Source organism: Colius striatus, chromosome 21 (assembly GCF_028858725.1).
Source record: "Colius striatus isolate bColStr4 chromosome 21, bColStr4.1.hap1, whole genome shotgun sequence".
Lineage (NCBI taxonomy): Eukaryota > Metazoa > Chordata > Aves > Coliiformes > Coliidae > Colius > Colius striatus.
The window spans coordinates 7,344,514-7,360,680 of record NC_084779.1 but is presented as its reverse complement, the minus strand read 5'-3'; the positions used below and the strand labels follow the sequence as shown (position 1 = coordinate 7,360,680).

At 57.2% G+C, this 16,167-nt stretch overlaps 1 protein-coding gene across 2 annotated transcripts; it reads left to right on the top strand.

The window, feature by feature from the left end:
• Positions 1-13,827: 13,827 nt before the first annotated feature.
• On the top strand, positions 13,828-15,578 carry HES4 (hes family bHLH transcription factor 4). 2 transcript variants are annotated; one of them, XM_062012958.1, is made up of 4 exons: positions 13,828-14,077; positions 14,163-14,258; positions 14,352-14,439; positions 14,548-15,578. In XM_062012958.1, the coding sequence occupies exons 1-4, from the start codon at positions 13,886-13,888 to the stop codon at positions 15,129-15,131; spliced, it is 960 nt and encodes a 319-aa protein (XP_061868942.1). In that variant the 5' UTR covers positions 13,828-13,885; the 3' UTR covers positions 15,132-15,578. The 2 variants fall into 2 exon arrangements, with proteins under 2 accessions (XP_061868942.1, XP_061868941.1); XM_062012957.1 differs by having other exon boundaries at positions 13,839-13,996.
• The last annotated feature ends 589 nt before the right edge of the window (positions 15,579-16,167 follow it).

Below are 16,167 nucleotides of genomic sequence, written 5' to 3'. Positions count from 1 at the left end.
GCTCTGCCTGCTCCAGGGATTGCTTGGAGCATCCTGGTCTAAGACCTGGGGGGTTGTTGCTTTGTCACTCTGCCAGACCTCAGCTGCCTCAGCTGAAATTTTCCATGCTAGGTGTCTGCTTTTGCAGGGAAAGGAGATGCCTGCAGCAAGCTCAGAGGGGATGAAACTGCCCGCAGGACACCTTCCTCCTTCTCCCCGTGTGCCCCTGTTGCATTTACCTTCTGGCTCCTGCTCTGTGTGAGCCAAGGCCTTGGCAAACATCAACCAAGGCCGTGCACAGGCTGAGCTGAGGCTCCTACAGAGACATGAGTCACCATCAGGGTGTGCAAACGCCACCCCAGCGGTGCTGAGCTGGGGCTGAAGCAGCAGCAGCTCCTGTGCCTGACCCTGCAGCCTTAACCAGCTTCTCTCTCTCTGGCATGCAGCAATCTTCTGCTGTCACCTCTTTTACATCAGTGGCTGGTCTTTATTGGGACCTGAAGAAGTGCTGTGAGGGAGCTGCAGGAACTCCTGACACAGCTGCAGCAAAGCAAAAGGGAAACCTTGACCAACCCCCTGCTCAAAGGCCAGTGGCCCAAACTGGGGTGCTGTCAGGTTGACCATTCTCTTGAAGAGTGATTCCAAGCCCAGAAAAGCCCAGTGTGTCACATCTCTGTGTGACATGGTCCTGCTTCACAGCTCTACAAATGTCTCTGTGGCCAAGGAGGGTGGTTTCAATACAGCCCAGTTTCACCCACACAGCCAGATCCCCTCCACAGGGTTCAATCTCCCCTGCAGAGGGAGGGTGATGCAAAACTTGGCAGAGGGCTCACAGGAAACAAGGACATGAGGAAAGGGGCTGGAGCTGCCCCAGGGGAGGTTGAGATTGGAGCTGAGGCAGAACTGTTTCCCTGAGAGGGGTGTCAGCCCCTGTGCCAGGCTGCCCAGGGAGCTGGGGCAGTGCCCAGCCCTGGAGGGATCCCAAAGCCCTGCAGTGAGGTGCTGAGGGCTGTGTGTTGGTGCTGGGCTGGGCAGGGTGAGAGCACTGAGTGGGCTCCATTGATCCTAAAGGTCTTTTCCACCCAAAACTATTCTCTGATCCATGAACCCCCCTTGCCCAGAGCTCCCCACACAGCACCCTGCAGTCACTCACCCCAGCACTCTGCCAGGGCAGCAGGGCTGCCTGGGAGCTGCCACTGTGGTTAAGAGCCATGAGCCAGGGCTGTCATTAAGGCATTAATTATTGCTGGAGCTCCAGACAGGCATGCTGAGGCTCAGACAGGGAGAGCTGGCTCCCAGCAAGCTTATGGCAAGAGTTGCTCTTCAGTCACAGGCACCTTGTCACTGGCCACCTGCACCTGAGGAGACAATCTTCATTAACATCCCAATTAGCCCACAAGGCTAATTGCACAAACCCTGGCTCTCCCCAGCCAGACAGGTCCCCACTTCCCTGGTTGTTAAACAAAAGCTCTCAGGTTGTTCAAACTCAGGGCAAAGAGCAAGGGTTTGGATTAGTGGGGAGGGTGAGATCTGCCCTATGCCCCAAGCCTGAGGTCTCAGCCCGTGCCATGGGGAGCCCAGGGAGCCTCAGGGCTGCCTGCATGGCCTTGTCATGGCCACGAGACACTTGGCAAGAGCCTGGCAAGTGAAGCTCCCCCAGCCTCCCTTTGAGTTGGCCAAATGGCCTCAGCATTCCCCAGAGGGGCTGCTGTGTCATCCATCCTGGGAAACCAAGAGGCTCATTCAAAGGGCCTCCCCAGCCAGAGCAGCTTCCCTTTCCAATGCCATAAACCACGAATGTGGGTGATAAAGGGTGAGCCAGAAGGGAACCACAGCCCTTTCATCCCTTACAACAGCTCCAAGGATGGGAACTGCCATCACCTCCCTGGGCAGCCTGGCACAGGGGCTGCCACCCCTCTCAGTTCTGCCTCAGCTCCAACCTCAACCTCTCCTGGGGCAACTTGAGGCTGTTTCCTTTTGTCCAGGCACTCATGGGAATCTCCCTGGAGCCCATCCCATGCACCATCACAGATTAACTGGTTCTTGGCTCCTTATCTCTGGGTTTCTCCCCTTCCTCCCATGCTTCACTGTTCCTTCAGAGCAACCCCTTAGGTGCAGCGTAGGCTTCAGAATGATTCATTTGGCTTCTGCTCCTTTCAAAAGACAAATCCTGGGCTCATTTTTTTTCCCCCTCATCTTCTTTTCAAGCAGGTTTTTAATCTGGCCACAATGTCTTCAGTAAGAATCACAGTGAGGGACTAGAGCAGAGGTTAATGTTTTGCCTGCTCAGAGGATGTCTGGAGCGTTCAGGTTCAAAGGATGGAGAGAAAGAATGGTCCATGAGGGATGCCTGGAGAGCTGACATCCTCTCTGTGATGCTTAAGGGAGCCAGTGTGTCCCAAGACCATGAGTAAGCCAGGAACTGGGACTGTGAGTATGTCACAGGGTGGGAGGTGTGCCAGCCTGGGTGTCCTGTCTCCCTGAAGACAACTCTTTTTGCCATTCAGTGCTGGTTTTAACATCAAGCTGATGCCATGCACAGTTCCAATCCTCTTCCTGGAAGACAACAGGGTCTTTTCCAGGGAGGAGTTTGGCTCCTTGTGTGCATTGTGGGATCCTCTTTGCTGATTTTGAACTGGGGTGAGTTTTATCAAAGCCATGAAATGACTCTAAGCCAGGGTGACAATGGCAGGGGGATGAAGTCACAACGTTAATCTTCTCTGTGCAACTCTAAAGAAGTGGAAACTTCCACTGAATGCCATGAAATCCTCTCCACAATGAAGCTGTTCAGACGTGCCAATCACAACCTCACCACAACTGCAGGAGTGAAAAACCTTCCTGCAAGGAAAAGGGGCTGCTGGGCTCAGAGCAGCTCTACATGCTGAAACCTGTGCCCATGGTGGGGTTTTTTACAAGCACAAGGGCCAATACAGCCCTGCATTGAGGCTGCAGTGGGGCTGCAGTGGGGCTGGATGGAGCACTGTGTTAGGGCTGGCTGTGGGGCTGCACTGGGGCTGGCTAAAGCAATGCTTTGGTGCTGGATGTGGGGCTGCACTGAGGCTGGTTGTGGGGCTGCATTGGGGCTGGATGCAGCCCTGCATTGGGGCTGGCATTGGGGCTGCAGTGGGGCTGGATGCAGCCCTACATTGGGGCTGGCTGTGGGGCTGCATTGGGGCTGGCTGCAGCCCTGCATTGGGGCTGGCATTGGGGCTGCAGTGGGGCTGGATGCAGCCCTACATTGGGGCTGGCTGTGGGGCTGCATTGGGTTTGGATGCAGCCCTGCATTGGGGCTGGCATTGGGGCTGCAGTGGGGCTGGATGTAGCCCTGCACTGGGGCTGGCTGTGGGGCTGCATTGAGGCTGGATATGGGGGTGCACTGGGGCTGGCTGTGGGGCTGCATTGAGGCTGGATATGGGGCTGCACTGGGGCTGGCTGTGGGGCTGCATTGAGGCTGGATATGGGGCTGCACTGAGGCTGGATATGGGGCTGCACTGGGGCTGGCTGTGGGGTTGCATTGAGGCTGGATATGGGGGTGCACTGGGGCTGGCTGTGGGGTTGCACTGAGGCTGGATATGGGGCTGCACTGGGGCTGGCTGTGGGGCTGCATTGAGGCTGGATATGGGGCTGCACTGAGGCTGGATATGGGGCTGCACTGGGGCTGGCTGTGGGGTTGCATTGAGGCTGGATATGGGGGTGCACTGGGGCTGGCTGTGGGGCTGCATTGAGGCTGGATATGGGGGTGCACTGGGGCTGGCTGTGGGGCTGCATTGAGGCTGGATATGGGGGTGCACTGGGGCTGGCTGTGGGGTTGCATTGAGGCTGGATATGGGGGTGCACTGGGGCTGGCTGTGGGGCTGCACTGAGGCTGGATATGGGGGTGCACTGGGGCTGGATATGGGGCTGCACTGAGGCTGGATATGGGGGTGCATTGGGGCTGGCTGTGGGGCTGCATTGAGGCTGGATATGGGGCTGCACTGGGGCTGGCTGTGGGGTTGCATTGAGGCTGGATATGGGGGTGCACTGGGGCTGGATATGGGGGTGCACTGGGGCTGGATATGGGGGTGCACTGGGGCTGGCTGTGGGGCTGCATTGAGGCTGGATATGGGGGTGCACTGGGGCTGGATATGGGGGTGCACTGGGGCTGGATATGGGGGTGCACTGGGGCTGGCTGTGGGGTTGCATTGAGGCTGGATATGGGGCTGCACTGGGGCTGGCTGTGGGGTTGCATTGAGGCTGGATATGGGGCTGCACTGAGGCTGGCTGTGGGGCTGCATTGAGGCTGGATATGGGGCTGCACTGAGGCTGGCTGTGGGGTTGCATTGAGGCTGGATATGGGGGTGCATTGGGGCTGGCTGTGGGGTTGCATTGAGGCTGGATATGGGGCTGCACTGGGGCTGGCTGTGGGGTTGCATTGAGGCTGGATATGGGGGTGCATTGGGGCCAGTTGCAGCCCTGCTTTGGGCACTACGTGTGTAGCTGGGCATTCACTCCATGTGTGTAACTGGGCACTCCATGCACATCCAGGCCACTTGATCCTCCCACTGACAACAGAGGGACTTTTGCATGTGGTTTTGGAGGGGATGGACTCGAAATGCCAAAGCAGAGAGAGCAGTGCAGGATGTGACACCATCAGGAGCTGCCTCCCAGAGCAGCGAGGAGCCAGCGACAGTGGAGCCTCCAGACCCTTCCCTGGCTCCTGCCAGAAGCAAAACATCCCTCTGAACACCCAGAACTGTAAAAGCAAGCACAGATCAAGAAGCTGTCCCTTTGTTTTCTGGCTTCTCCTGAGCTCCTCGTGGGTTGGTTTGAGGGGAAGGGTGTCTGAGCAGACACCAAAGCGTGGCTGAGAGCTCCAGAGGGAGCCCAGCTCATTGCACTAACCCTGCAAACCAACACAGGCGTCCTCACAGGGTTGGGTTTAGGTTGCAGCTCCTTGGGAATTCCATCCTGGTGCTAGTCAGGGCTTCCCAAATGCATCAGTGCACGGCTTTAAAGGCAGCTCTCCCCTCTCCTGGATTAGTGACCCATTCTCCATTGCCAGGGAGTGTGGGGCTCTCAAAGAGCCCCTTGGGTACAGCTTACAAAAGACTTTAGCTGGAGATGAAGAGCTGACAAAAAAAGAAGTTTGTAGGAAACCCTGGAGTCCTTTTAAAAGAGAATAAACTGCCACTGCTGTGGCTGGGTTGAGTTAATCTGATTAGGCCAAGCTCATCAACAGGCCCACTGAAAAGAATGAGGCAGGGAGGGGGGGGAACAGCAAACTGTGGACAGGGCCAAGGAAAAAGGACCCAGGGACCTTTTCTACTAGAGAAGTCAAACAAAACCTATTGTTGCAGAGCATGCTTGCCTACAGATGGCAAAATGACAAATCTGTTCAAAGGCAAAGCAAACAGAATTGATGGCTTTTTCTCTCCTCTTTTTTTTCCCTCCCCTCTTCCCCCAGGTATGGGAACAGACACTTAATGAGATTAAAGGAGAGGGGCAGGGAAATACCACAGACACTCCTCCTGGCTGGTTGGGTGGTGTAGGTCTCTACAGAGAACCTGGAGTGAAAAGGACCTTGCTGGGTAGTATTTATGCTCCCAGGTCCCTTAGGATGGGAAAGTGTGTCTTTCCCCCCAGCCCCAGTTAATGCAAAACTCTAGGAGATGGCAGCACACAAGCAAGGAGAGGAGGAGCAGAACAACAGGACCTGCCCTGGCAGAGCTTGGAGGCCTCAGGAGACCATCCCCTGAGCTCTGCCCACCACACAGCAAACACTGGCCCCATTTCTCAGCATTGCTGAGGTGCCCCTGAGCTCAGGCTTCTCCTCTCCAGGCTGAACAGCCCCAGGGCTGCAGCCTTTCCTCCTCACACACATGCTCCAGCCCCTCAGCACCTTGGTGTCCCTGCACTGGCCTCTCTGCAGCAGTTCCCTGTCCCTCTGCAGCTGGATGCAGGGCTCCAGATGAGGCATCAGCAGGGCAGAGCAGAGGGGCAGCACAACCTCCCTGGCCCTGCTGCCCACACTCTCCTTGCTGCCCCCAGGCTGCCACTGGCCCCTTGCCCACGAGGGCACGTTGCTGCTCATGTTGAGTTTGTTCTCCCCCAGCACTGCCAGGTCTCTCTCCTGGAGCTGCTCTCCAGCAGGTCACCCCCAGCCTGTGCTGCTGCTGGGCTTGTTCCTCCCCAGTGCAGGACTCTGCCCTTGCCCCTGGGGACCCTCAGGAGGTTCCTCTCTGCCCAGTTCTCAAGCCAGTCGAGACATTGCTGAAGGTCATCACTGCCATGCAGAACAGCACTGACTTTCCCCCAAGGGCAGGAGAGATCCAGCAGAAGGGCAGGTTTCCAGGTCCCTGCTTTGAACCTGAGGCAGGTCCTGACAGAGCCTGAGTCACTTCTGCTCCCCACTGGGATGCTTCACCCCTGCCCCTCTTCTGCTGTGCTCAGCACAGGGATGGAGACAAGTGGAGCAAGGTGCAGCAAAGCCCCCATGGGCCAGGCCAGCATGAGTTTCATCCCTTCCCAGGAGGAAAGAGCCTGTGGGCACAGGCAGGGGCTGGTGGCATCATCACCTTTTGAGACATTTGTCATAAACACCTCCAACCCAAACAGCCTCATTTCCAAGTCCTGTCAGAAAGTCCCATCACTGCCACCAGCTCCTGGGGACATATCTGAAGGCCTATATTTAGAGCAGCTCGAGCTGTGCCAGCCTTTAACACAGGCAGCTCCTTAGCCAAGACAATTAAGAACAGTGGCAGTGGAAGGCAGGGAAGGAGATTTTCTCCCCAAGGCCACCTAATACAGATGTAATTGACTCTATTTTCTGCTTTCTGCACACGGATTGCAGCAACTCAGCCCCTATTATCCATCAACAAATGAACAGGACCCACTGAAAAGGGACCTCTTCAACCAGGGCTGGCTTTAGAGAATGGAGCACTGGGCTGTGTTAAATCTGGACAGAACACTGCTCCTTTCCCTTCCTTTTTATCTCTGCCGCCTTTTCAATGTGTTTTTCCCCCCGTTGGAGGGTAAGTCAGCAAATATGTGTTTGGGCAAAGCGTTGGCACTTGCTAAAGAAGAGAACATCTGTCTCAATCAGCTGGTCTATTCTGCTGCTTGCAGCTCAAGGGAGCCTCTCAGCACCCAGAGACAAAACCAGGGCAATGCCTTCAGAAAGGGGGTTTTGTGTGTGCTGCTGCACTTTCCTTTGGCTGAGCTTTCCAAGGGCGGGGAAGGAGGAAGGGAGGTGAGAGAAAAGAAATTAAACCCCATTTGCTTCGTAGCAAAAGAACCCCAGGAAGAGGAGGTGGGAAAAAACCACCAAACAAACCCAAAGCAACCCCCCAAAAACATCTCCATTTCTAATGCTGCAAATATTCCTTGCCACCGCCTGCCTTCCCACTGCCAGTTTCCCAGCCCTGAAAAGGATATCCTTGACAGCAGCAGAGGCACCATGGAGAACAGCTGATTAGCACAGACTGGCATTTTCTTAGAGATATCTTTGCATTTAGCTGAAAGAGCCTCGAATCTTCCTCAGAGGCAAAGAACATCTCGGGTTTATCCTCACTGCTCCCAGCGGTGAGGGTGCAGCCCGGGCGGTCAGGCACAGGGATCGTGCCACAGGCATCAAACTGACACACAGGAGGGATGGGAGGAAACCTTTTGCACTCCTCCAGATGTAAGTTCAAGGAAAAGCCTTTGCCTCACAAGACCCAGGATCCACTCTGAAGCTTCTGAAGGCACCTGAGCTCGGTGGGGGAAGTCTGAGCCCTCCTGATCTGAAGCTGTGCAGAGGCAGCTTCAACAGGTACCAGAGAGATGAGGCAGAAATGGGCCAAGGGGTCAGAGGGACACAACACACTGCTTGGTGTTTCCCAAACCCCTTTCTGGCTCTGGGCTTGTGTGGGGGATTTTGCCAGTGATACAACCCTGATAATGAATTTTGTCTGCTTAGAGCTGTAAGCTCCAGAGGGACAAAAGAGGCCGTGCCAGGTTTGAAAGGGATGCTCAGGGCAGAAGCCTGTACTGTAATTTGTTACACATTATAGTCTGCTAAAGAACCTCCTCACGATCTGCCAGGCCTTAATGTCTTCATTTCTCCTTCAGCATTCCCTTTGACACACTATCCAAAGTGATGTATGGCAGGGGGACGATTGCGTGGGATCAAGCAGAGGGAAATCCAGGAGGGATTACAGCCCAATCCCTGGGCAAACAGGCTCTGGAGTGGCTGAACACAGCCACAGCTGTCTGCCCAACAATACCCAGAACAAACAGTGCCTGGGGAACAAGGCACAGCCAGGGGCACAAGCAGGCAGGGCTCAGGAAGGAGACAAAACCTGCATTCAGCCCCCTGGGACCAGGGGCCTTTTTATGAGCCTTTTCACCCCAGCTGCAAGCTTTTGAGCTGGGCTTCCAAATTTTAGAAGGCTGGCTGTAATAAAATTGGGTTTAGTGATCAAAGAGAGCTGCAGATCCAGAGCATATCCGGACAAGTGGAGGCAGCCACGAGCAGTTTGTCCTCTTCTGTTCCCTCTCATCTAATCAAACAGCAATATTAGGGTGAATAAGCTCTCTCACACTGGCAGCCTTCTGCTAGAAAGAGCCTTTAAGCTGGTTTGTTTTTTAAATAAAGCCCCACAACATGTATGAACACGATGGGGTTGTGTTTTGGTAAGGGATCAAGATTAAATATATAGGTCATGCCCAGAGAGGAATCACAGAGACTTGTCACATAAGCCTGAAGAAGGGAAAAGCCCAGGTCTCCATGCAGAGAGCTGAAAGGCTCTCCCTTGCCCCTTCCCTTTCCCAGTGTGCATTCAGTGACACAGACTGTAAACCCCAAATTACACCAAGCCAGAGCAGTCCCAACTGCGAGTGAATAACTGCATGAGAGGAGGATGAAATGCAAGAGAAGGAATGCAACCCCAGCTCCACTGGAGTTCACCAGCCATGCTTGTGGTGTCTTTGGCATCTCCTGCAGAGCTCACTAGTGAACTACAGCATGTAAACAAGATGTAAGTGACCTGTGATAGAGAAAAGCTGCTGATAAGGAGAAAAGCCCTTGTGAGGAAGAGTCTGCCCACCCTCTGCTCATCACCCATGTCCCAACAGCTTCATGTTTCTCTGACACTCTGCAGGCAGCCAAGATCCCCCAAGATTTGCCATGGGGCCAGTCTCCATGGGCCCTGCACACCCCCTGCACCCAGGCAGTGCATGCAGCCAGCTGCACACAGGACACTCCAGTGTTCCTCACTCCCCTGGGCAGTTTACTGCTGTTTAGACCATGGCTGGGGCCAGGGGGAAGTTTGCCAGCCCCTTGCCAGCCCCAGGGATGGCAAACTGAGCAGGAGCAGCTGCCCACAGAGATGTAACTGGGCTGACCTACATGGAGGGCAGCAGAGGGGAAGGAGGGTTGTTTGTGCAGGCTAAATTGCTACTAAAGAGATGTAACATACTGCAGAAGGCCTGCTGGGAATACCCCTGTCTCCATCACCACCACAGCCAGACAGATCACAAAGCACCAGTGGGGCAGGACAGGGGCTTGTGGTTCATCCCCAGAGCCTAATAAAGGAACCAAATGGGCCACTGTGCAGTTATCTTCCAGCACAGGCATTGCTGAGCACCTCAGTGCTCCCTGAGAACACAGTTCCAAACTGCACCTGAGCTTTCCTCCCTGTTCTGGGAGGGCTTTGCCATGCAGCCCTGGCTCAGGTTTGGAGCTGCAGGGTTAGGGAAATGAAGGCTGAGGTAGGGAGGAGGCTCAGTGCAAAGCAACACAGCATCTCCAAAACACCAGTCCTGGGCTGAGAGAGAATCCTGGCTTAAGCTGAAGTTACTTAAGGAAATGAGAGGCTTTGGAACCTGAACATGTTTGAAAATGTGAGGAGGAAGGCTCTGTGTTATGTCAGCTTTTGAACCAAACAAATTCCCCCAGCTTGTCACGTGGAGGAGGATTCTCTCTGGAGAGGAGCAGAGTCAATAATCACTGCTCCCAGCCTGGGAATTGCATCACTGGCTGTAGATTCTGCTGAAAAACTTGCTCATTTAATGTCTGGGGTTTGTTTTTTCCACTGTGATGATGAAATCCATGCACTCAGGATCCACTGTCAGAGGAGGGGCGAGATCTTTGTTATTAGTTATTTCCTCACAGCACTTTTCACGTGAGGAAGGGAGATTGCACAAAGGGCTGTTGTTCTGCCTTTTATTGGTCTCACAAGGAACCAGATCCCTGAATCTTTCCAAGGAGACTTATAAAGCAAATATTTGTTATTCCTCTGTAACACAACACACACCTCAGTGCACTTTTTTTGGGGGTGTGCAAAGGAACAGACCAGACTTTGTGGGCACCTGAGATCAGTACCCAGAAACACAGCATCCCTCCCACAACCCAAAAGCCACACTTCAGCCAAGAACTGCTGATGCTGTGGTCACGTGTGAGCCAGTGTGAGAGAGGAAAAGGATCCTGAAATACAAATGTATTCCCCTGGATCCGTTTGAGGATGCTGCTTCAGGCAGTGCATCGTTATTCTGTGTCTTCTGCAGTCTCTGTGTGGCAAACCACCTGAAATTGCACTTGAAGTGAAAGGCCCAGAATGTGATGCAGCAATGAGAACAGAAATATTTGAGAGGTTTCTCCTTCCTTCCTTCCTTCCTTCCTTCCTTCCTTCCTTCCTTCCTTCCTTCCTTCCTTCCTTCCTTCCTTCCTTCCTTCCTTCCTTCCTTCCCTACCTACCTTCTTCCCTTTCCTTCCTCCCTTCCTCACTTTCCTCCCTTCCTCCCTTCCTTCCTTCCTTCCCTACCTACCTTCTTCCCCTTCCTTCCTTCCTTCCTTCCTTCCTTCCTTCCCTACCTTCTTCCCTTTCCTTCCTCCCTTCCTTTCCTGCCTCTCCTCTTTTCCTTCCCTCTTTTCCTTCCTTCTCTACCTCCCTTCCTCTCCTTCCTTCCTTCCTTCCTTCCCTTCCTTCATTTCCTTCCTTCCTTTCCTGCCTACCTTCTTTGCCTTCTTTCTCTCGTCCCCTCTTTTCCTTCCTTCCTTCCTTCCTTCCTTCCTTCCTTCCTTCCTTCCTTCCTTCCTTCCTTCCTTCCTTCCTTCCTTCCTTCCTTCCTCACAAATAGACACAGGACTTGCCCCTTCAGGGAAGAAACTTGCCAAGAAGCCACTCAGCCCCCTCCCACTCCTGTGCCCCTGAGAGGTGTGAGTCCAGGACACATTCCAGACACTCATCCTGCTCCTGTCACACAGCACCTGGGACTGGATCTCTCCCACTGCCTCACACCTTCAGCTCTGGCTGGCAAGCACTGCCATGCTCTCTCTCTCCTCCTTCACATTGCCAGGACTGAAAGCAGGGGCAGCTCCAGGGACACCTCCCGCACCTCTACAGCTTACTGGCATTTCTCCCTCTCAGACCAAGCTGAGGCCACCAAACTCATTGCACTAGTGCTCTGAGACCAGAGAAAGGCTCTTTGGAAAAGCCAGCGCTCACCCTGAGGTGACACAGAGAGGCACAACTCACCCAGGACAGGTTGAACAGCCTCAGGGTCCCCCCATCAGCTTGGCAGTGCTTGTGTGGGACCATCTCCCCAGGCCATGGCAGCAGCAGCACCAAGAACTGCACAAATCACAGCCCTGGCTGCAGAAAGCGTGAAGGCAAAGCAGTGACTCACTGGAGCAAATGAAAAGCAAAGCAGGAGACGGGCCAAGGAGAGGGATTAAACACAGTACGTGGTTCCCTTCCCCTCCACAAAGATTCCCCCAAACCAAGCTGTGTCGTGCTTGCTTGGCGGGGGGGGAGCCTCCGAAATTGAGCAGCTGTTTTTATCCTTGCTTCAGAATTGGGAAGAAAAGGAGGGTGGGGGGAGGCATGACACGTTTCAAGTCAAGATATGGCTCTGAATTTCAGCTGTGGGGCTAATGGAAACCCAATTTGTGAGTATTAAAAGCTTTAAGCCTGCAGCACCAGGATTTGATGTGTGTGCTGCATGCTCCAAAGACAGCCTGAAACAGGCAGGTTTCGAAATGAGCCCAGGGTTTGAAGCTTGCTTAATGATGGCAGCTCCACATTAAGGCAGTTCCACATTAAAGGGAGTTATTTGGACGTGGGAGCAAGGACAGAGCGAGGCTGGGCACACAGGGAGCGTGGTGTGGGAGCCACCTCAGAGCCAGCAGCAGGGGAGTTGTGCGTGGGCACCGTGACCCGTGCAGCCACGGCAAGGGCTGAGTGCCAAGCTGTGCCAGCTGAGATGCCCCCAGCCGCTTTGGCTAGCCTCACACCAGAGCTGCCCAGAGCCTCACACCGGCGCTGCCGGGGGCGTCTGGGGGAGCGACTGAAGGAGCCTCAGGGTCTGTCTGTGGCCAAGGAGCTCGTAACGAGGTTGATTTTGCCTCTCCCGTGGCGCGACGTCACACCTGGCACCGCGCTCTGATTCTGGGAGCAGAACGCCGGGTTAATCTCTGTCTTAACGAGGGAGAGCAGATAAGCGGGGCGGGAGCCCGGCAACTCCCTGGCAAGGGCACGGCGGGGACCTCGGCGGGTGCCAACGCCTCCCCGGTCCCGCCGGTAACCGCAACTCCCCGTGTGTGTGTGTGCGGTAGAACGGGGGTTGTCTCAGGACTCCACTCGGGGTCCTGACCCGTCACGCGTGGGAAGGCGCTGCGGGGTTCGGATGCCCGGGCTCTCGGGGAACCCCGACATCGCTTTCGCCTTCCCGTGCCGCGGGGGGGCTGCGCACACGCGGGTCGCCGAACCCCCGCACAAGTCCCTGCGAGCGCGGAGGGGTGCGTGTGTGCGTGTGTGCGCGTGTGTGCGCGTGTGTGCGCGTGTGTGCGGAGTGGCGGCTGCGCGCGTGTGTCCCGCGGCCGGGCGACAGGCAGCAGAGCCGCGGGGCAGGGCGAGCGGCGGCCGTGCCGTGCCGTGCCGTGCCGTGCCGTGCCGTGCCGTGCCGTGCCGTGCCGTGCCGTGCCCGGCCGGTGGCCCCCGGCGCACGGGGCGGGGTTTTCCCATGGCGGCCGCGCGCGGGGCGCGGGCAGCCGGGAGCGCTCTGGCACGTGCTCCGGCGGGGGGGGTGGTGGCGGGGGAGCGGTGCGGGGGGAAGGAGGCGGGTGGAGGGGGGGGGGACGGCGGCGGCGGCGGCGGGAGGGGCAGCGCGCGCGCGGCGGGGCCGCGTCTCGGGGGCGGAGGCACGAGCGCAGCCGCCCGCCGGGGGCCGCCGCGTGATTGACAGCGGGGGCGGCCGCCAGCCAATGGGTGACGAGCGGCGCTTCTCCACCACCCCATTGGCCGCCCGCCGGCCGCGGCCTCGCGTGCCGCGCCAGCCGCCTCCTCCCCGGCACGGCCGGTCCCGGCCCCTGGCGGCAGCGCGGGCGGGGCTGCCCCGGGAGCGCTCGGCAGCTTCCCCCGCCAAGGGCTCAGCGCCCGTCCCGCTGGCCGCCAGGGAGCTGCGAGTGTCACAAGGGATGGGGACGGGGAGCTGCGTTTCCCGGGACGGCCGCGCCGCGCTCGCTCTCCGCAGCCCGCAGCCCCGGGGGTGGAGGCGCGGGGCAGCCCGCGGGAGGCGGGGGAAGGACAGCGCGGGAGCGCCCGGGGCAGCCCCGCCCGCTGCGCGCCGCCCCCACGTGACCACGCGCGGGAAAAGGGGGGGGGGGGGGGGGCGGGCCGGCGCGCGTGACGGACAGGCGGCGGAGCGGCCGGCCAATAGGAAAACGAGCGTCTCGGCGGCCGGGCCCGAGGCGCGCTCCGATTGGCTGTCGGGAGTGTGGGAACGGCCGCGGCGGCGGTTTCACACGAATGGGGAGCCGGCGCCGGGTATAAAAGGCCGGGGGGGCGCCGTCCGCCGGCACCGCCGGTCCCGCAGCCGCCGCACGCGCCCCGCGCCCGCCGCACGCGCCCCGCGCCCGCCGCACGCGCCCGCCCGCCGCCGCAGCGCCATGCCCGCCGACACGGGGATGGAGAAGCCGACCGCTTCACCCATCGCGGGGGCGCCGGCCAACGCCAGCCACACGCCGGACAAACCGCGGAGCGCCAGCGAGCACCGGAAGGTAAATGGAGGGTGCCGCTTAGGGCACAACGGCGGCGGCGGCGGTGGCGCTGGATGGCGGCGAGCCCGCGGCCGTAGTGAGGTCGGTGTCGGGGTTAGGGTGGGCGACGGGAGGGGCGGGACGGGGGCCCGAGACGGGGGGTTGACCGCCCGCGCTCTCCCCGCAGTCTTCCAAGCCCATCATGGAGAAGCGGCGCCGGGCGCGGATCAATGAGAGCCTGGGGCAGCTCAAGACCCTCATCCTGGACGCGCTGAAGAAGGACGTAAGTGGGGCTGCAGGGAGCGTGGCGGGGCGGGAAAAGGTGCGGGGCTGTCCGGTGGGGGACAGCCCTGACGGCACCACTGTCCTCCCGCAGAGCTCCCGGCACTCCAAGCTGGAGAAGGCAGACATCCTGGAGATGACCGTCAAGCACCTGCGGAACCTGCAACGCGCGCAGATGACGGGTAAGCGAGCCCTGCCTGCCCCGGCTGGGTCGCGGGCTGGGGACAAGGGACCAGAGGGACCGGGGCTACCTGAGCTGCCACTCACTTGCCACCCTCTCTACCCTCCAGCCGCTCTCAGCGCCGACCCCACCGTCCTGGGCAAGTACCGCGCTGGATTCAACGAGTGCATGAACGAGGTGACGCGGTTCCTGTCCACCTGCGAAGGGGTGAACACCGACGTGCGGACCCGGCTCCTCAGTCACCTCTCAGCTTGCCTGGGGCAGATCGTGGCCATGAACTACCCGCCACCGCCGCCGCCGTCGGGTCAGCCCGCACATCTGGCACAGCAGCCTCTGCACGTCCAGCTGCCCCCCGCCGCAGCCGGAGCCGTGCCCGTGCCCTGCAAACTGAACCCCGCCGAAGCTCTCTCCCCCAAAGTCTACGGGGGCTTCCAGCTCGTCCCTGCTACCGATGGCCAGTTCGCTTTTCTCATCCCCAACCCGGCTTTTCCTCCCAGCTCCGGACCGGTTATTCCCCTCTACGCCAACGCCAACGTGCCGGTGTCCGCGGGCAGCGGCTCTGGGAACGGGGCTGCCACCCCATCAGCATCCCCGGTGCAGGGCTTGACATCATTTGGGGGCAGCATTGTTCCAGCGTCCCAGGCGGGAAGTCCCATTGGAGAGCGAAGTGAATCGGTGTGGAGGCCTTGGTGACTTGCCTAAAACTATTCCTTCCCCTCCCTCCAACAAACCACACTCTTCTGTTGGCTCCGTTGTATGGAGCCCTCTTATGTTTCGGGGTTGTTTGGGCTTTTGGTTTGTTTTTTAAAGCAGATTTAAATGGAAAAAGAGAGAAAAGGACCCTCACTATGAACATGCTATTTATTATTTTCAGAGGTTGGGATCTCCACTTGTATTTTTACTCCTTTAAAATGCCTTTATTTGAGATACTTTTTTTAAAGAAAGGAAAATAAATGAGAAATAGTTTTGTAACAAATACTCGAAAGGAGAAATGCCAAAGTTGTTTGTATCCCGTTTGTGTGTGTGTGTGTGTGTGTGTGTGTGTGCGCCTGTGCTCGAGCCTTCCAACAAAAAAATACCCAGAAAAGCAAAACAAAAATTGCAGGTGTTTAAATAAATAAATTCTTTGAAATTAGATAATTTTTTTCTCCACCCCCTTTCCTTTCATTTGGGTGGGTGAGAGGGGGCAGGGGGCCAAGCTCATCCTGTGGGTGCAGCCCCCCCTTAAAGCAGGAGCAAACTTTTACTGCCTTAAATAAGGCTGGTGCAAGGAATTCCTGGGGAAAAATAGGTTGGGGAGGGGGGAAGAAGTGATGGGGTTGGAGGTGGGGGGAGTGTCTGGTAGTACTAAATATCCCCTGAGAGGTTTGCAAGTGTCATGATCCCACTCAGAAGAACTAGATCCCTACAAATGCTCCTGGGAGCTGGGGAAGTGCACCCTGCTTGCTACCTGCACCCTCAAATAACGCTGCTCCTCACATCTTGCTCCTCCACCTTCCCCTGGGGAGACAGCCTGCCCGTGGGGGTGGCGTGCCCAAAAGTTACTATCTCGCCTACAAAAGAGGCAAGAAAGTCTGTCCCTATTGTGAGGAGGGTAATTAGAAGGTATAAAGGGTCTCATCGAGTATGCAGCGGGCTCTTTGGGAAGTTGGGAGCCCTATTGAAGCGCCTGGGAACTCGGAGCTGAGGGTTAATGTGTGTCTTTTTTTCTCTCCCCACTCTCATTGAC